Source organism: Solea senegalensis, linkage group LG4 (genome assembly GCF_019176455.1).
Source record: "Solea senegalensis isolate Sse05_10M linkage group LG4, IFAPA_SoseM_1, whole genome shotgun sequence".
NCBI lineage: Eukaryota > Metazoa > Chordata > Actinopteri > Pleuronectiformes > Soleidae > Solea > Solea senegalensis.
The window spans coordinates 15,849,691-15,871,209 of NC_058024.1; the positions used below are offsets into that span (position 1 = coordinate 15,849,691).

General features: G+C 40.2%; 1 protein-coding gene across 5 annotated transcripts in view; it reads right to left on the reverse strand.

Moving 5' to 3' along the window:
- Positions 1-20,400, reverse strand: part of chd6 (chromodomain helicase DNA binding protein 6) — a 67,147-nt gene extending 46,747 nt beyond the window's left edge. For 2 of the 5 annotated variants that reach the window (XM_044023399.1, XM_044023394.1), the window contains exons 1-2: positions 20,146-20,400; positions 6,347-6,396 (exon numbers count right to left, since the gene is read on the reverse strand). In XM_044023399.1, coding sequence (XP_043879334.1) covers positions 6,347-6,376 — 30 coding nt within the window. In that variant the 5' untranslated portion in view covers positions 6,377-6,396; positions 20,146-20,400. Of the gene's footprint in view, positions 1-6,346; positions 6,397-19,314; positions 19,474-19,739; positions 19,805-19,864 lie in introns of those variants that run through there. The other 3 variants (XM_044023395.1, XM_044023397.1, XM_044023396.1) reach the window with 3 other exon arrangements.
- Between the last annotated feature and the right edge of the window lie 1,119 nt (positions 20,401-21,519).

The following is a 21,519-nucleotide window of genomic DNA, read 5'->3' on the forward strand; positions in this document are numbered from 1 at the left end:
TATTTTTGTCGGCGTAAAAAGGATAAGACAAAAACTGTTCATGTGCCATGTTGATATATAGCCAGGATATGTGAGAAGTGGAGCAGGTGCATGTGTCTCTTTGTAGCTGCTGCGTGGATGCGGTAAGAACGGGTATGACATGCCATGTGCTGTGAAGCCAATGCAGACGCAATAACACACTCCGCTTCTCGCACAGAGGAATCAACTCAGTGCATCACTCAGTCACTCACACACACACATACATACAAACATAGGCACAAATAGCAAACTCAACAGTCTGTCGGTTCGGGAATGGGGGGTATCACGGCCGTTGCCATGGAAACTGGCTCTCCGTGCTTAAACTGCAGGGAGCGGGGAGGCGGACGTAAACACACTGTCACCATGGTAACCCCTTCATTGCCAGCAGCTCCCAACTGTCGGTGTGTCTTGTCTGTCTGTCTGTCTCATGGACATATTGGTTCCCTCTTTGTATCTGGTGTTAGACCGCATGTCAGAAACCTGTCCATCTATGTCCTGTCTCTGATGAGATGATAGACTCAACAAGACACGGATGTATTTGAGGGTGCAATAACATACATATTCATCACCTGTGAAGTCACCGGTTGTCATGCTTTCCTTTATTCGGCCAAGTGACGTTAATACTAGAGTTTTTAACAAAAGTCAGATTCTTTGTGATAAAGAGAGACACTTCAAAACGGATCTGATTTCTAAATGTTTTATTTATTATTTATAGTTTATTTGGAAGGGACACTGCATGTTAATGAATATTGTGAATGTAAACACACCAGATTATAGCCAAAGGCTAGTTTTCCATCTGTTGTCCCCAAAGATGTGAACAGAGGCAAAATGCAGCCTTTGAAAGCCAAGTAAAATCATACATATACATGTACTGCTTTGGAGGGGGTTACAACAAGGGTTGCAAATGTGATGCATCTTCCATAATTGATATTTTAACAGACTAATTAGAAATTATTGGTTAATCCCTAAGAAAAAATTATACAATCGAACAGAACAGAATAATAGTGGTCTACAAGGAGTAGTCCCCCATGTGTTCCTTCCTTCTCTGTTGCTTCACTTTAACTCCATTCATAGTGAGGTCAAAGTTCAGAGTCAGATTGAGTGTCCTTGAGGCTGACAGGGACTTAATGTCTTGCTTAAGGACACTTAAGCAAGGATGCACTATTAGAATAAATTTAAAAATTACAGAAACAACAACTAAGACAATTTTCTTTAAAGCTAATTGAGATCTAGTGTGTTTGTCAAAACAGATTTTCTTTAAGTAAAATCTCCAAAAATAAGGATTTTATATGAATGTTCTTGACTGTGGTTTTCCTCTCACTATCTTTTGAGAAACAGACTTTAATCTGGCCATAGATGTGTAACCACTAGAGATCAGAAGCTCTGAAAACATCAGTCTGGATCTTGCTGAGCCATAGAGGACAGTTTTCCCTAAGGAGAAGCACAGCATGAGCAGAGACTTATTACTTATTCAGGTTTCCAGCAGGGCGATGGATTCTTACCCCAATCAGTTTTATTCTATACTCACACCTTGGGTTGCCAGTTGAAACTGAATAGTGAAAAACACAGGGTCATAGGTCAAGGCCTGGGAGCTGTTAAAGTGCAAGGAAAAATAAGATTCATATGTTTGCCTAGTTTTAGGTTTAGTTTTAACCAGGCCCAAAAAGATAAGTCCAGCTGGACTTAAAATGACCCCATTTCCTCCTGGGGTTAAGCGGGGAGACAACATTTGTTTTGTTTTCTTTTTCTGAATAACATATTTTTTTGTGCTTATTTTTCTTTTACCATCAACAGTGTTTCTGTTTCATTGTGTACACCTTTTAAAACTCAGTGTGTGTTGTGTGTGACGAAGGGCATGGATGTTATCTGGGCCACTTGCACTGGAATGAGTACCGCAACAGAATCTCTACACGCCAAGTAGGCCACATTTGCATGATGCCACAAACTTCACCTGACATGAAGAGCTGAAATAAAAAATTATGTTTCACTTGACTAACAGCAGTCTGCACCCATCTCTGTTAAACTGTTCTTAAAAGTACTTGAGTCTTTCAGTGAGGGCTGGGTTAAAAAATAGATTGTTTGATGTTCAAATTCATTCTAACAGATTACAAATAATTAGCATTATAAATAATTTCAAAACATGTTTTTGGGGAAAAAAGTGACAGTCATAATAGAGACATGCATTTGCTCCTAGGTTCAAAACTCTATTGAGGCTTCTTCACTATATAGTCTCTGATTGAAGACAGCATGTTGTTTATTTCAGCCTATTTCACCATGCGGTGTGTGATTACTGTATTTCACGACATCTTCACTCACATGAGGGACCCTTGAGTTAGAAGGTTTTTTTTTTTTTCATTTTTCCAAAAGCTTATTTGAACTTTACCTGATCATAAAAAAACAAGTGTAAAAAAGAAAGAATGAAGGGAAGGAGCAGTGTTGGGCTCAGAAGACATAAGTTTAGGTAAACTACTCACTAAAATTACACACGAAGCTAAGTCAGGCACATTAATGTCGCGTCCAGTCATCTCCACAACAACAGCACACACACCAGCTTGTGCAGTTACTCTTTTGGAATTGGACAACTTAATGCAGTTAATGCAAAACATTAACCTTAACCAACCCCGATTCAAATCTTAGCCCTAAACTTGAACCAATGAGGTTCTACCTCGTTAGGACCATTTTGGTCTCCACCAGGACTACTAGCCCTGAAAACATATGTGTTTATGCCAGTAAAAGGTCCAAAAGTGGTCCAAAAGTACACACACACATACAAACATGCATAGTTGATCCCTTACAACAGACCATCATCAACACACACACGCATATTCACGGCTCAATGAGCTTACATTCTCTGTTTGTGTGTCTCTCAGAGTGACACACAGACACACACACACTGACAAAAAGCCTCCAGTGACGTGCTGCAGTGTAGCAGGCTCTGCCAGCCCAGTAAAGTCGACCTAACACAGCTGAGGCAGGCAGCCTATGAATCAATAATGCTGCCTCACAAACAAGCAATGTACGCACACACATCCACAGAGGGGGGGGGGGAGCATCTGTCTCTCTGTCACGAATATAGACCATGAGCACTGCAGTCTCATCAATGGTGCCTCCTTTCACTACGACAGTGAACGGAATTAGTGGACGGGCTAACACTGATGCTAGGCTAACACCCTTCCACCACTTCCTGCTGTCAATGTGGATGGTTCAACAGGTGTGCAACCTGATGTACTTGACTGTGCTCCTGGCCTGGGTTTTTAAAGGTCTACTACATGGAGTTTTGTAGGAACAGAGCAATGTGGTGCGGAGGTCTCAGACGTGGCCAGACAACAGCTGGACTTTCTGCAAAGCATAAATAAAGTCAAGGTTTTACTCAATGCAGAGTACTAATGTGATGCCATTGTTCCTTATGAGCAACATCTAGCTTGTTGGCGCTTTTTTTAAATAAATAATTTAAAAAAAAATACTAAAACACAACATTTACTGTTGGTCAGTGTCATTTGGGCATTTCCAAATGTGGGAGGTCTACTCGGGTCCACTCACCCAGCAGGTCCACTCACCCACCTAAGCAGCACACTGATAATGATTCAGTGCATCAAACTGGGGCGTCAGTAACTGTGAAAATCCTGTTAAGGAGGGACACAAACTGAATATAAATGAGTGATCAGTGCAGAAACTGGCTCAGACACTGACAGAGCAAAATAAACAGAGATGTTCTGTGGTACAATCCAGAGGAGTTTTTGCTTGGATTTGTATTAAAAATTCCATTGTTAAATATGGTGATCCGCGTGATTAAGCAGCACAATATTTTCCTATTTTTACCATCACATAAAGCAACATGTAAACGTCTTTGACAATGACGCTCATTATTTCCCCCTTTTACAACATCATCATACTGATACATTTTGACATAAATCTCACCAACCACTTCAAAGAAAACTAGCGCATTTGGTTCGTATTTAATTGTAAAAAAAATCTCCATACTTTTTATTGGATTGATGGATAGCTTCAAACTCATGATTTATGTCGCGAGTAGTGTGTCGGTGAAAGGAGGGCTGCCTTTTCACAGGCAGTCTCACCAGAACAACCTCACTAAAATCAACATGTTATTTTATTCCTTCACCTAAACCACTGTCATCATAGATCCGTTAACACCATAAGAGTATTTTGACAACATCTATCTTCTGCTGTCATTCTTCCAGCATGATTCTCTAGAGAGTCCCCACCTGGCATCAGTTTCCCTGACATTTGTGAAGCAGCTGATTGCCCGATAACTCTGCCATTTGAAAAGGAAAATAGATCAGACATGCCTTCACCAAATCAGTAAAAAATCTCATAATTTCAACTCAAACTTTGCAATTTACACAGTGCATAAATCTCGGTGCAAGGTGCAAAAGGGTTGTATTTAGAGTCTGAATTACTCATACATGTGTTTTGGCCATTACATCAACTAAGCCAGTCCGAGTTTCACTTGTCATTCCTTGTAAAAGTCAGGAGCACCTGTATCTGGCGCATTGCATGGTGGCAAATGCAGGAAACTGAAGAAGTGAGCAACTCTCTGCTGAGGAGATGGATAAAAGCAAAATAAAATAAATCTGAGCCGAAAATCTGTGTTTTAAAAGAAAGGTTCTATGTGACATCATCCCTAATGATTTAAATATTTCTTTGAAATTGCTTCAGTAAGAAAATGTTTTTATTTCTTATGAGCGCCTGCAGAGCAAACATTCTATTACAGATTGTAGATTTCATTTATGACTGATGAACATCTTCATTCTGTTGGCGAGTTAATCTCATCCAACCAAACGGTCTAGACCAACACCAAATGACAATGATTCTGTTTTGCGGTAATGTCAGTGGTAGCACCCCGTCACTGCAGAGGCCTCGTGCTCTGCCGACAAACTGCTGTGTCACCTTGCACTTAGAAAAAAAACTCTGACTCATCACTCTGCTCAGCTTAACTCATGAATATTACAAACAGCAAGCCATCATCCAAACGCAGTGTGGAATAAAACACCTTGAACAGAAATATTCAACAACAATACATGCATGAAGGTTGTAAGACACCTGAAAACTTAATGGAGGCGTTTTACATGGATAAACACACCCTCTGTTGACTCTGAGCGGGACATGACAGTGTGAAAAGAGTGGGAACTGCATAAGCAAGTAAGTCAGCACATAGGACTGAATATTATAAATGAAAACTGCAGTGAATAACTTTTATATATAAATTAATGTGCATAAGGCAGAAAACACAAAGAAGTGCCCAAAAAAGTGATTGTATAAATGTTTTGGTTTTTTTCAAATTGAAATTTGGGGGCGGTGCAGGATTACTAGGCATTAAGGCACCAGCAGTGTGTTGATAGTGTTTCTGAATTCCTTAAGGGAGCAACAGAACTTCCTGTCATCAAGTCTTCACATACCTGGATATACTACAATTATGCGGTGGACGAAGGCATGCGAGAGTAGTGTTACTGAGAGCGGTAGTCCTGTCATGCAGTGCATCAAACAGTACAGTGGTGAGTGAATGAGTAAACCACACTACAACTAGCCAGGGCTTCTGAGAGCAGTGAGACAGATGAGGGTATCTGACAGTAAAGAGATAGACCTAGATTTCACTACGCACAACATAGGCACTGAACTATCTCCAAACTACTTAAAATATTTTTCAGATCATGCACAGATATGATGAATAATTATAAAAGTATCCTACACAGTGGCCATGTGTAAAGCCATGCATGCAAGATCTCAGAATTGTAGAAACAGAGACAAGGGCATCTTAACAACTATACAGGTCTGTTGCTGGCTAAAGCGGGTCACCCATAAAAAAATATTTCTACATCGTCATCACTGTGCACTGCAGCTGCTTTCAGACGTACACAAAGGCCCAAGCATGTTCCAGCAATATTCCAGATGCACTCCATGTGAGAACGCAAATGTCAACACCTCTGCTACAGAGTGATTGTCCTGCTTCCTGTCTGTGCAGTGCAGGCACCATGTCGAAAAGTTCAGCTGCCTGGAAGACTGTAGGGAATAAAGCCGTCTTCTTAGCATTTCAGGCATCATCTCTGTTTATGTTTGCTGAGAACTTAATTTCCAACAGACTCTTAAGCATGAGTGTGTCCTTTACTGCAAGAGCTTTTGTTAAGTAATGGCAAGGTAAAATCACCAACCCCTGAGTGTCGCGTTAACCATTGTTGTAGTAAACAGGCTTGTAAATCTTCACACGTAACGAAAACACACATAAAATCATGTTCTTGTGGTCTTTTTTCTTTAAATGGCTTATTTTTGTGTGTCTGTGTTTGTGATTGTAAGGGAGAGAGACAATACCAACCTGCTGCTTGTCCTTTTTGTGTATTTTCATCTTCTATCCCTTCACTGCATCTGTTAACAGGAAAAGGACATGAATCATGTTACTTTCATGAATGTGCAAATCCTTTAATTTTCATAAATGGGCACAAAACAAACAACCAACTTCAAATTTTTTTTTTCAGAAAACAGCCCGGAGGAATCCAAGAGCAGCCACAGTCAAAAGGCAGCAGTAAATCTAGTGGCGTATTGAAGGACACGGTTGCATAGACGGCAACAACTAGATTCAATGATTTGCCTCTCGAAGCCTCGGCCATTGAAGGGGCTTCAGGCTGGGAGACTGGTGTTGTAGCTGAAGATAGTAGAGGTGATATACTATTCTACAATGTGCTAACAAAAAGAGAAACACAAATACAAGGCCATTATTGTTACAAATGTGAGTGGAGATTTTTGTAGTTATACCTTGGTCTATGTGTTTGAAAACAGATTTGCAAATGTGTAAATGAAAATCTAGTGCATTAAGAAGTGTTTAGAACTGTGTTTCCCTCAGTGTGTATGGGTCAGTGCAGGTGGGAGAAAATTAAACAAAGACAGAAAGCAGAATCAAGACTCAATGAAATATAAATATGTGAACAGTGTGCTCGCGATGTAAGGCTGTATGATTACATAACCACATGAAAGGCTGTGGCAAGGCTTTTTGCAATTGAACTTAAATAAAAATTCAATTTGAATTGAATTAGCAATTTAATTACAATTTAATTGAATTAGCAATTTAATTACAATTTAATTGAATTAGCAATTTAATTACAATTCTATTTAAATAAATGTGCATGTGTGCCTGTGAACGTGACTACCTCTCCCCTATTATATTGTGTGGAGTCTACTGATATTTGACAATACTGGTGTATGCAGCAGGTATGGTCATGTGACCACCTGGATGTACAGGGCGCTGTGACCAGTATGGATGCCGAACAAGAGGCTGAGACGGTGGTAAATAAAATACACAATGTATGTTACATGGCGATACATTGGATTCAGGTACAGAAAACATAAATTACCAACTAAATAACAAATGACTTGACACAAGACATAGTGTCGATATATACAGTTAACACGGAGGAGATCGAAAAAAGATCCACACACTGAACGGAGGGCATCAGCTACCCTCACAGAGACTTCTCTCACATTGCCTCCCCGAGCTCTACAACAAACACCGCAGTGACGTTCAAAGGGAAATGACTTAAGCCTGAACGTGCACTTAATTGAAGATGACTTTGAGCTTAAAACCCGCTGCTTACAAACACCTTACTTCCCCCAGGACCACACAGGAGAAAACATTGCATCGGGCGTGCAGGAGGCTTTGGCAGCGCAAGACGTGTGTGAAGAGCATCAGGTTACCATTACTACAGACAACACTAGTGACATTATCAAGGTGGTGTAGCCTAATAACTGGAAAAGATTGCACTGTTATGGCCATAGACTTCATCTTGCCATTGGTAAGTTAATTCTGTCCAAACTACTGTGCCCATCTGCCACTATTCCTTATTTGTTCTGTTTTGTTATTATTAGACCTAATTGAAACAGCATTATCAGGCCTACATAGTCTCAAACAGCTATTTTGCTACTAATTCATTCAAAAGAAATTAATTTGAACACTAACACGGAATTTGTTTACTAGATGAGTCAATGTCGGTCCATATAATCAACTCATGCAGGCCAGGGGGAATTCAAGTAATCAGAAAATGCTCCTAAATTCAAACTGTATTACCGTACAGAAAACAACATAAAGCAAAATTAAATAGAACTAACATATTTCAGGCATAAACAAACAAACATTATCTCTGTGCTTTCTACTTCCTTAAGGGCAAATTATTTCAGACACACTTCCACAAAAAGCATAAACACACACAAATTGGTAAACAACCTTCATTATTACTACTTAAGCTTCTCGGGCAGTTTCAGGTGACACTGTGTGTTTCTTTAAACCTTTTTGAGGATAAGAGAAGTTCATGGGCATCTCTTTTTTCCACTCTTCTCCTTCAGAGAATAAGCTGTAAAAGATGAAGCTCATCGCACCAGCAGGGATGTGGGGACATGCAGAAAGCTTGCGGGCCACTTCTCTCACAGCAGGAGGAAAAGAGAAGCCCTGAGGGAGGCAAAGAGAGAGCTCAATCTTCCAGAGCATGCAATGGTGACAGGCTGCCAAACATATTGGGGGTCAACACAGAAAATGACAGCAAGAGTTATCAACAGGTTCTCGCAACAGATCGCAAAGTGGAACAGCTACTACCTTCATGGCAAGACCTGGATGTCCTGGAAGCTGCAAACGAGGCTCTCAGCCCACTCCAAGACTATACCTGAAACCTGTTCTTCTGAACACCACAATATTGGTTGAAAAGGCAGAGGTCCGACCACATCACTGAAAGCAAAAATCCTGACCGACCTCAATGAAAAATATGAAGCCACAGAGGGCCTGCTGCACATCACAACATTACGTGACCCCAGGTTCCAGACCGTAAAGACCGTAAAGGCGTGAGTGATCTCTGAGGTTATCAGATAATGTTTTCTTTTATGCTGGCATGATTTGGAACATACTGTCCAGTTCTATCATGTAGTATGACTGTTAAACTCTTTCTGAGACACTCCTTGAGTTTGATGTCTTTCAAAGGGTGCTGTATGACTCAAAAATGTATCATTATTATTATTATTATTAGTAGTAGTAGTAGTAGTAGTAGTAGTAATAATAATGATAATAATAATAACAACAACAATAATGTCATCATTATTACTATAGGAGATTGAAATTCACCTGCAGCAGAAGCCTGAAGTGCAGCCCACCATAGAAAAGGAGGAGGATAGCCTGTATGTGGACAATCCACTTGCAGCTAAAGCCAGTTTCTTTCAGGACGGCACACACACACGTGAACAACAGCAACAGCGTCAACTCAGTGAGAGTGGGAATCGCCAGAGACAACACAATATTATCCCAATATTGAAGTCATGATACAATATAATCACAAGAAGAATTAATAGTTCAGATTTATTAATAATAGTAATAATAATGACCAGAATTTACACATGAAAGGCAGAATGTCTCATGTAGAGTCATTCTGTAAAAAGCACCAATCAAGCTTAAACACACATATGAAAATTAAAGTTAAACACATTTGTGATTTACCTCCCTCAGGGGTTTAAAGAGCCCAGATTCTAATATTAACTAGGTTTATTTACTTATACCTGACACTGGCAAGTATTCAACCCAAACGTTATACTCATATTTCAGATGAGCGAGTCTACCGCAGTGAAGAAAAGGATTAATGAACGTTTCTTACAGATTTCAACCTCGCTGTCTCTGCAACGCTGACACCATTGACTTTAGTACATAACCAAACACATCTGAAGACTAGATGGTGCAACTTCTGAAACAGGTCAGACAACAGAAAAACAACTGATTCCACAAAATTACTCATATCAAACATACAGGAAGCTTAACTGAATGTTAACCAGTCACATGAAATGCTGCTTATATCACAATCACCTTTTTGGTCTAAAGAATGACAAAATGACTATACCAATTCATAACTTAATCCAACATTCATGGAACTTTTGCCACATTTGTTTCGCCTCAGCACAAATTACTCAGATTTGGAAATAATCAGTTAAGCATTAAATGAAATATGTTTCGGAAATACTCATTAACCTTAGTTGCAGACCACCACTAAAGCCAAACAATTCTTCAATTGTTTGTCTGGCTCCTAAAATAGAAAACTACTAGGAAACAGGAAATACTCTGATTATCTGCACAAACTTTGAGAACAACATACTGCAAATTCTAAATGTCGGATTTCTAATATCAAGATCCAAACGAAGAGAAAGGCTAAAACACTGAGGAATGTCCCACAACATGTGGCAACATTAAGTAAAGTGATAAAAAAAAACATCCTGGATCTAAAATTTAATTACTTCTCCAATTTACCCTGAATGATCCCTCTAGGTTTTGAGCAAACAGATTGAGCACTACTTGTGTAACTCTGCAGGAAAACAAATAAACAGACAAACACAGATGTAAACACAACTTCCCTGATAGAGGGAATGCGTTTGAGTTTAAATTAAAGTTCAAACCATTTTGAGTAATAAAACTAATATTAATTGTTTTATCAAACTGGTATGATTGTACATTACTTTCCCATTTTCCATCATTCATTAATCAATTATTTTACTTTGTCTTGCCCTGTAAAGCTGAAGCTGACAGGTGATATTTCAACCTCTGATTACAATAGCCTCTCTTTACAAAAAGAGCAGGGGCTCATCCTATCTTGAACATGTTCAGCAGGATCGCCCTTTCACTGCTTAACACATGGATGATAAAATGGCATCTGTGTTACAATGCTCTGCAGCAGCAGGCACAGTTGGGCACTCCCACTACCTGTCTCAACTCCACTACTCGGGATCACTGCAGCATCTGCACTTCTTAAGTTTGGGCCAGACTCACAACTGCCACCTTCGAAATTGTGACAAACAACAATGTATTCTGTGGATTTAACTGGAGCTGGAGGAAGCAGTATACAAGAGGATTAATAATGTGCCACAACTGTGCTGGAAAAAGCAGGACAATTTAACTTTTTGTGAATTCACGGGCAGACATCAAGTCTAAGACCAATATTTGTTTTGTTTCTTTTACTTGTTAATGTTCTTTTGTGACAACAACAATATCCATCAATCCATTTTCTACCACTTTAGGGTCACGGGGTGCTGTGCCAATCTCAGCTGACATAGGGCTATAGGCAGGGGTTAACTGGACAGTCTGCCAGTCCATCGCAGTGCCACACAGAGTTAAACAACCATTCAACCATAGACTCTCACTCTCACACCTACAGTCAATTTAGTGTCCATGCTGCAACAGTGCACCCAACCATAATGCAAATGTCCTTGATTTCCAAATGATTGGTTATTTTTGCATAATTTTTTGTATACATATTTAAAAAAGGGGGGCTGGCAAATAGTGTTGTTGGTCCAGCAGCCTTGAGCATTACCATGAAAAAAAACACACTGCTGCACACCGTCAATGGACTGACTGGATGATCCTGAGAGGACAGGAATATGGCATGTGTATATTGATGTGAATGGTACAAAAAACCCAACACAGACAGAGTCCAGCCTTCATTGCCAGGTTGACTGTCAGGTTACTCAATGTATAGTTGGACTGACAGCAGATCTCTGGGAAGTGAAGTGTAAAAACCACAACAATAAACACACACTCTGCTGACAGAAGCAAGACGCTATGTTTGACTATTTAAGTGCTGTAGAGTGTGAAGGAACCTCCATATCCAGAGGCCCAAAAATGCTGAAATGAGCTCACCCTGAGAGGCAGGCCAGTACATTGCGCCATGTGGAGCAATGAGGAGTAACAATGGACACAGTGGGAGAGCGAACCAGTATGAAAAAGTGCAGTTTCAATTTCTCTCCAGTGCCGCAGGCACACTAAATGGCTGTGTCCAATTTGTCACTCAAGTAATGTCTAAAGCTGGGGACACACTACAAGTCGAGTCTGCACCAGTCGCCACTAGTTGGGGACAGTCAGCATGGCTAGTTGGCACAGAAATCTGTGTAGTAGTGTGAGTAGTGTATACTGATTACCAACCCAACTTCAAACACATTTTGCACAACAGCCAATGAAAAAGAGTATGTGGGACAGAGAAAATAGCGCCAGGAGACAACAGGAAGAAGCAAGAACATCAAAACAGCAAAAGCACAAACAACAGCGAGTCGTTGTTTGTCGCTCATGTTTATTTACCCTTTAAACGGTCACTCTCGTGAGAGTATGACGTGTTCAGTCAGTTTGACAAATCATAGAGTCTGTTATCCCTCATTGAATGGGTGATCCCCAGTCTTTCAGTCATCACAAAATCAGTAATGACTGTGAAAGTTTTGTGGTGTGTGTCCCCAGAATTAGTATCAGTAATCTGTTTAAATGAAATGAACTGATATTCTAATAATCTATTGTATTTATTCCAGGGGCTTCAAAATTTCTTTCCTGTAACTGCTCGACATCCTGACAGACTATGCCCTAGTTCATTGCTTAGAAAAACCCACTTCTATATCTTTGGTTTGACTGACATGTTGAGTATTTTGAGTCACAATATGTAAACATCACCCAGTAAACTGCTTCGGTTGTAAGTACAGACAGTGGTGTGCAGCTGTCGAGTGTTGTCGCCTTCTCCACATGTGGCTTAAGTCAATTTCAGGTGTGAAACATTCTCATCATATATTGTTAATGGAGTGGGCTGCAGCATAATTGGATGCTCATAATAATCCATAACACATTAGAGTGTTTAAGTGTGGATTGTCTGGAGCAGGGTGATATGTCACATTAGCACTTTTTTGGACTTGAGATATAGTTAACTATGCAGTTTTGTCATGGCTGCCTCTGTCATGGCTCCCTCTATGCAGACTGCATAGAGGGAGAAAGAGAGAGAACTGTACTCTACATGATATTTCATGTTTTGATGGTGACTAAAAGTCTGCATCATATGGACAAAAAAAATAGAACAGCATTATCATACTTTCATTTTAAACATAATGGAGCTTTATTAATCAATGTGTTTAATTGAAAACACACAGTTTAGTAATCACACACATGCAGAGTTCAATTACAAAAAAAAAAAAAAAAGAAAAAATAAAGGATTACTTGGAAAAATCAGAAATTACTGTTCAGTCCCTCTGGAATCTCAACCACAGCCAGTGACAACAGAGGCATTAAATAAACTTTTAAATATTAGTTTTAATAGTGTGGATCTTTTTCACTCGCAGATCTAATTGAGGATAAAACATTTCAACTGTACCGTCTCACTCAGCTGCACATCACCACCTCTTAACCTCAACTGCACAAAAATGATCTTTAAAAATTACAGAAGAGATGATTCAAACCTACTTCACCCAAATGTACACACCTGTCCTGCACTCTTAATGGCTTTACATCAAATCAGATGAGAGCTTTTCTATGTCTTAAAGCAGTCAGCGTAATTCAATTATTTGGTTTCAGTGATTTCAGCTTTTTAAATTTAAAAATTTTGTGGTTAGTTTGTTCTAGTGCAGTAAACTGAATATCTCTGGTTTGTGGCCAAAACAAGACATTGGAGATATCAAAATGTTAAGGTTTTGGTAACTTGATTACTTTTCTCACCCTTTTCTGAAAAAAAAAAAACAGATCAATTGAAAATGACAATAATTTAAATAAGGGCTATACATGAAAATGATGCAGTGCTAACCCTGACTTTAAATTCAGAGCTAAAATCTCAAACACATGTAACTGCGTCAAGTGTAACTGGACTTCAAGATGTTCACTACAAATGGCTTGGGCTCGATAAAAGTCTTCCATGAGAGCTTCTCAAATGTTAGTTGATTGATTTTATTTAGAAAAAAAAAAACAAGATTTCACATTGAGAACGAAAATAACCAAGATTCAGATCTATTTATACGTACAGGATAACCCACATTTTCGAGAAATGTTATTTTATAAAATAAAATTAATCCTGTAGTTTATTTTCAGGAAATAAATAACCTACAGGATTTATTTTACTTAATAACCTCGGAAAGTGGGTGATGGAGCTGACTTTACTAAACAGCCAGACCTGTGTGTCTCAGTGGAGAGCGCTGTTCCCGTTTCAGTGACCTTATTCTTGCCATTCGACCACTTCCTATTACACAGGAGAGCAGAGAAACCTGAGAAACTGTTGCTGCTCCTGTGAAACACCAAGAGATGGTTTATTTGAGGAGAAGCAGAATCTTATTTGTTTCTGTCAGTGCTAATTTGCACACCAAAAAAGCAAGCATATCTTTAAAATAGAACACCTCTCCTCCTTGCTCCATCCCTGCTTCAGCTGTACAAAGCTCCAAGGGAACAAACAAAAGAGTGGACAGTGTCATCACAGGCAGCCTGACCCAGGTTACAACACAAACTCACACTCAGCTTTCTCAAAATGATCAGGTTAATCACTGTTCAGCTGCAATTCCCTACCTCGGCAGCATCTCCTTGCGACAGTTTTCCCTCATGCAAAGCTTTAAACTGAACTCATTGACACACACATTGACCATAAAAGTCATGACTAAGTCAGTCAGTCATCATCTACCGCTTTATCCTCCACCAGAGGGTCGCGGGGGGTTGCTGTGCCAATGTCAGCTACATCAGGTGACACCCTGGACAGTTTGCCAGTCCATCACACATTCACTCTCACACTCACTCCTATGGTCAATTTTTAGTGTCCAATTTACCTAATCCCCACATTGCATGTTTTTGGACTGTGGGAGGAAGCCAGAGAACCCGGAGAGAACCCATGCACAAATGGTGAGAACATGCAAACTCCATGCTGAAAGGCCCTTGTTCCAACCGGTGCTCGAACCCGGGTCTTCTCGCTGTAAGGCGAGAGTGCTAACCACTACATCACCGTGTAGCCCGTCATGACTAAGTTGCAAAGTTAATTCTATTTTTGGAAGAACGCTTGCCACTTACACATAAACCATTTAGAGCTAACATATATATATTTTAAAATGTCTATACTTTTAAAAGGGTCAACAATGAAATATTTGTATTTCCCATGAGACTTTTTTCTACCCCAATTGAATTAATCACTCCAAAATCCAAGTTTTCCCAGGGTCAGGTTTCCACGTTTATTTTTGCAGAATTTACAGACAAAAGGAAGTTGTGCCTGTGGCCCTTTACCCCTCTTCCAACTAATTTCTGTATATTACTAATCAAAGAAATATACCGTATGTATATATGTTTAAGTGATACACACAATGTGTAAATATTGGATTAACGCAATTTACTCACAATACAACTTTCACTGATATTAGCCAATGTCAGAGAGCAACATGCACAGACTTAACCGCAAACACATTTCTACTCAATATTAACATAGTATTTCGCTCCATTGCTGTAGATCCACTTTCGCTCTGTGCTCATTTGAATGCGCCCTATCACACTGTTGTGTGCAGCTGTGCACAAGTGACATGCAACATCGTCTCTTCCACGCTTAAGTCAATGTACCTGTCACTCAGGCTCTGTTGGGAGTCAATGCTGTATGTGTCTGTGGAGACTGAATTCATTTAATTTTCATGTTCATTCATTTTTTTTCCAGCAGTGATAGTCTCTTTAAAAATTGTTTATTTTGTCTCCACAAGGATTACAAACTCAAAAAAAATATTTTAGTTGAGCTGTGCTTTGGGTATGGCTGCAGGAAATTTGCAAGGTGGCAACCAGAGTAAAGTGACACAGAAGAGGAGGAGTCCAACCAAGACTAAATGCTTGTGCCTACAAAGAGGCACTGCATCTGTTGTAATGGATGTGGTCTGTGTATGACATGATACAATGAGAAAACCATACTTGCTAATTGTTCTCCAGACTGGACCCCACAACAGGATCAAAACACACTAAACCTCTTTATCTACCAAGGCAAGAATCACGTCAAACATTCTGGAGAGGGAGAAACACTTAAGTACAATCTAGTGCTCAAAAGAAACCACACACTCCTCGGCTAAAAGAGACCCTTATCTGTGACAAAACAGAGCAAAGTGTGAATGAAATTAGATATCGGCTGTTACAATTTGACATTTAATAAAACACTTGGACCAACTTTTTACAGTCAAGGAATGTTTTAAGAGACAAGCAATGATAAGCAAATTTATAGAGATGTAAAACTACCTCAAAAAAGCTATGAAATATCACAGACTGGGTGAGAGCAACACTGAGAACTCTTTACAGTAATTCTCACTGCCAACTGGATTCTGTGATCACCTGATGACCAAGGAAAAGCATGTTGCTGCCATAATTGCCATTGCTAAGAGGGTAAAAATATCATAACTGTATGCCATGTTCCCATTGTAAGTGTCCCACTACTTTATAATTATTTTAATTCAAACATCTCTCTTTAAAAAGAGCCAATACTTTAGGCTTTGTTTGATATGAATGTAATGCCCAGACTACTACAGTGAACTCATGCAATTTAGGGCAATTATTAAATGTTGTTGTTTCAAAAAAGCACTTTAAATAAATGTTAAAACATCAAAGAACCAACCTGAGTTTCTGTTCAACAATATTGTATCCCTCTACTTTAGATGTACTGTAGTCCACATATAAAAATTACTTGTTTCTGTTGCACAGTGAAAAGTGTTATTTTTAAGGTCAAATCCAATAATGCTTCCCTGTACTGTATGTGACAAATACACCTGCTTTTGCTCCACATATTACAGATTAATATATTGTTGGCCTTTTGCCTTTATTGTGATAAAAGAAGAAGCTTAGCTGAAAATATAAACTGTAGATTTGATTAGTTTTAGTAGCAGTGGTTTCTGATGTTGGGGATGAATTGACATCCTTGTTCATGGTTTCTATGAAACATCCTCTTTTCATCTGATACAGATCAAATAAAAGATTATTTTTAAAAAGCTACTGTATGTTTAATACAAAATGAAGATAAAGTTACTTTTGCAGTTTATAAGGCAATGTCACACATGAACATAAACTACCAAATATTGCGAATAAAAACACATTACTCAATCAGACATGAACAGGTAAAGATGTCCGGAATAAAGGGTCACATGGTTGTATCCAACTCTGCTCTGTCTCTACGATGGCAGTGGGTTTCTTCTACATACAGCAACTGAAAAAAATCTGCCTTTTCAAACATAGTTGTGTGGATGATTATTTGTTTAAATCAATGAAATAACTTCTGCCATACCATACTGTATAAAGAAGCTTCAACTCCCTCTTCAGCAGTCAGCTGTCTCAACAACTGAGTAGCAGGGAAAGTGCCGTCCCTCTCCTCACCCATGCAACTTTTTTTGATGATGGAGTCAAAGTGCAGCAGCAGTACAAATGTAAGATGTTTGACGAACAAATATGTTCATATTAGACTCTTTCAACAGTCATGGTTATATGTCAGTCTGGTTGGCTGTGAGAGGCAAGATACACCAACACACAGTGTACACGGAAACACAACCCAAGACCATCCTTTGAAGGACACCTAATGCTGCAGCAGTTTCATCCTTAAACTGCATCTTGATAATTGGATCAGCAATATTCCAACTCCACCACTATGAAATCAGAGGAAAATGAAACGCATCCCCATTCAAATAAATGGGAATGCTGCTTATGGAAGATCTGACTAATACCCTGTTAGTCTGAACAAAGGGTTTCTGCATGGTTGACTACATTAATCATTAATTACAACCTATAACTGGTTACAAAAAGAGGGCAACTTATTTTTGGAATTATTGATCAATAATTTCTAGGGAGGCTCTTTAAGAGACACAGGCAATGATGTGTAGTCCTCTTTACTCTACAACACAACACCACAGACTGTACAGTAAATAGAAATGTAAACCTACATTGACTATACATCCAGTAATACTCAGAGCTAGACACAAGGCAAAGCTACAGAACGTGGCCATGATACATGACCAGGAGAAAAAGATAGAATCCTTGAGCCTCAAAATAATATATTTTTATGGATTTTTCATAATCAGACAAATAATTGAAAACTAAAGCCTATCCCTAATAATTTCATCAAAACCTTTCAACTTAATGTAAACTAAGAGGCAGCCTCAAATTGCTCCTGGTGGCTAAGCCAATAGCGTGTGAATGTATATGATGATTGATCCATCTATAAGCCCTGCATACTGTATGTATATATATACGTGTGTGTGTGTGTGTGTGTGTAAAACTGGGGTATAGAATGCATTGAGTGGTCATTAAGTTGAGTGGAAAGGTGCTATATTGGCATCAACTGCCTACAAAAAAAGTTTTAAAAAGTGATAAAATAAGTCACATGGGCACATTGTTCAAGAGATTGAGTGATTATCACTTAAAAATAGATTCAAGATTTTTGAGTGATTATCACTTAAAAATAGATTCAAGATTTTTATTTGTCACATGTGGATGTACAAGTACACCCCCAGTGAAATGACTTTACAACAAGCCCCACTGTGCAACTGTGCAGCAATAAAATAAAAATGAAAATACATTTAAATTCCAGTTCTGCAAAATAAGTGGATGGACAGCATAATCAATAAAAACCTAAATTAATTGCATTTAAATGTCATTTTAGAGATGATTTGGTCTGGTACAGTTGTGCTTGAGATTTTGCTGTCAATTTTTCTTTACAGAAACTCAGGAAACAGACACGTATTGCCCAAGACCTGCCAGAAAAACAACATATAAGATAGTAAAGGTGAAATCAGAGACATGCAGACACCCTGTGTGTAGGACAATGCCTATATTACAGTCATGAATGTGAAGGAAAAAGGTCCTGTCATCTAGAGTCAACACAAGGAGGAAACCTACCGGTCCTTACTGGCTATTGACTAACTATTTTTTCAACATAATTAACATTTTTTGAAAACATCATATAGTGACACAACTGTGATGTGAGTTAGCCTTTGGCAGCTTTGTCTTATGCCCAGAGGTGTTACACCACGCCAGGTTAAAGTCTGTGGTCACAGTGCCCCTGTCCAGATACAGACGCACACAGGCAGACAGACAGGCGCACACACACCTGGTCCCCACAGCTCCGAACGTTTCAAGGGGCTAACAGGCTAACGTCCTAGCCTCCACCTCTTTGAGGTTTTGGCTAGCATACGCAGGGGCTAACACACGGCTAGCCTCAATGCTGTCAGCCATTGGACTCACACAAGTTGGGAGAGCTAGCTAAGAGGGGGAGAAAGGAAAAGAAGTTCCCGGCGAGCACAACGGCGTCTTGTGACAAACACAAAACACACACTGCACACCGACACAGAAAAAGGAGACACTGTGTCCTCTTTCATACGTTAGCAGCCGTGGCTACAAAGCTAGCTTTCTCCGCTAGCTCTGTAATGTCACTGCATCGCTGTTGTAAATACATTATAACAGCCCTCTCCTTCTTACACGTGTGGGCAGCGTCTAAAACTCATTCTCGGGGACGTTTCCCCACTGAAAAGCCTCCCCAGCGAAATGCTCACCTGCTCCGGACACCGGACACACACTCTCACCGGCGAGACATCTCTCCGGTTAGCACGAAAATCACTGGCGCTTTTTATTTCCAAGGACACAAAATCGCCATGACAGTTTAGAAAAATGCATAAAAAATTAGCAGGCAGGGAGGGAGGGGAGCGAGGGATGGGGAGGTGAGGGGGTAGAGGGAGGGGAAGGAGGAGGGAGAAAGGAAAAGAGCAGGAGCAGGAGGAGGAGGAGGAGGAGGCGGCTTCAGTGCAATTTCTATTTAATCCACATAAGCTTCTAGCTCCGGAGTTCATTCAGTGTGGATGCCGGAGTCCTGCACTGTTTAATCACCATAGACCAGTCTAGACACCACAGTCAGAGAGACACACGCTGACACTCATCCATACATAGATGAGCCGCGCACAAGTTTAAGGGCTCTTCTTACCTAAAATGGCCACTGCAGTGGCCAAAAACACAAACAGCTCAGTATCTGATGGAAGTTAAACAGCGGCGGCGGCAGCAGCAACAGCGGTGGCGGTGTGGCTGCTGCTGCAGCCAGCCTAACCTTACCATCTGAATCCAGTCGCAGCTCCGCATTTCACATTTTTCCATTGGCTGCAGCTTTAGCGCAGCTGGCTCCGTGCATATTTCCATTGGCCCTGCAGCTGTCAAGCAAGCAAGACGAGCGACTCTCTCCCTGGTTAGTTTGAGAGAGCTATCGCGGCAGCCCCGGGCAACACCATTGTGCATTGTGTGCGTGTGTTGTTTTTTTCCTCTCCTTGCGCACACGCATGCCTGCTGTTTATTCTAGGTGTTGTTGTTGTTGTTGTTGTTGTTGTTGTTATCCTTACCGCAGACTTGCAGGGAAATCCTACTTGCACCACCGAGTGGAGCTTCCCCCCACACCGCCGCCCGGCTGGCTCCTGCTGTTGCTGCTGCTTCTGTCATTGAAGGAGAGGAAAGGGGAGAAACAAAAAAAAGGAGACAAAGAGGGGGAGCCGATGCAACAAAACGAATGGGTTTACATTTCTCCTCTCCTGGCTGTGTCAACCAATCATGTCGCTTTTTACTCCTCCATCACCAGCGTGCTTGAAGGGCGGAAGGAGAGAAATTCCACGTCTTTTGCAAATCCGATCTCGTTTCCCGGATGTTCCGTTTGTTTATTGGACTTGGAAGTTGCTGTTTGTGAGCTGCAGTGTTTGTTGAGGATCTGTGGGGCTGTGAGACTGATGAAGCCACCTCACCTGAAGTCTGTGACCCCTCCCTGTTCACTCTATGTTCTTTTCTTATACTTATTAATCCCTTAGGGAAATTCTTTATCTGCATTTAACCCTTCCTCTAGGAACCTTCCTAGAATTAGGAGCAGTGGGCAGCCACTGAGCAGCGCCTAGGCACTCAGGCGCCCAAGTAGCAATGGTGGTTGGGTTCCTTGCTGAAGGGACTCAACCCGCCACCCTCTGATTACAAGTCAAGTTCCCTTTCCACGTACCCATGGCTGCCCCCAACCGTGGCCAACAGTTTGATTGTGATACAAAAGACATGATTAAAATAAATTTTCATACTAAAGCTGGGTAAGCAAGATATGTTGTTATTGGTCAATAACTGCATAATAACCTTTTATCATTATGTAAGTAAAATCATCTGAGCAAACAAGACTACGACGATCGTTACTGTGTCCTGATGACACATTGCATTACCCCATGCCAAAGAATGTGGTAACATGCGTCTCCAAACCATCTCTGAAAGAGGTTTAATTGGATTGGATATGAAGATCCATTTGGGACATATTAGGAGCATTCCAATGTAATTAGCGTCCTGCATTTATGATGAGATCGCTCATGATGGATGTTAATACCAGGTCTAAAGGGGCTCTTTGACCAATCACAGAGTAGTTCTGAGAGTGAGGTTTCCCCGATTGGCTGTGCTTCTTCATGGCCAACATAAAAAAAAAAAAAAGATGGAGTGGTTGCCTCTGGTCATCTTGTGTGAGATATGTGCATCTGTATGTGTTCATCTGGTGGGAGGGGCTCAGAACAGAGAGCCTCAAACCCACAATATTTGTATAAATGTCCTAGTGAATAGCCTCAAAACTCAACTTTTTTCATAAATAATACTAAATGATGACATTTCTTAGTTAAAGTGGTGTGTATGTTTTTTGATTATTGCTTCCCTCTGGATTTGACAGAGACAGGTGATTATTGCACATGTAAAGCTGAAACTGTGAC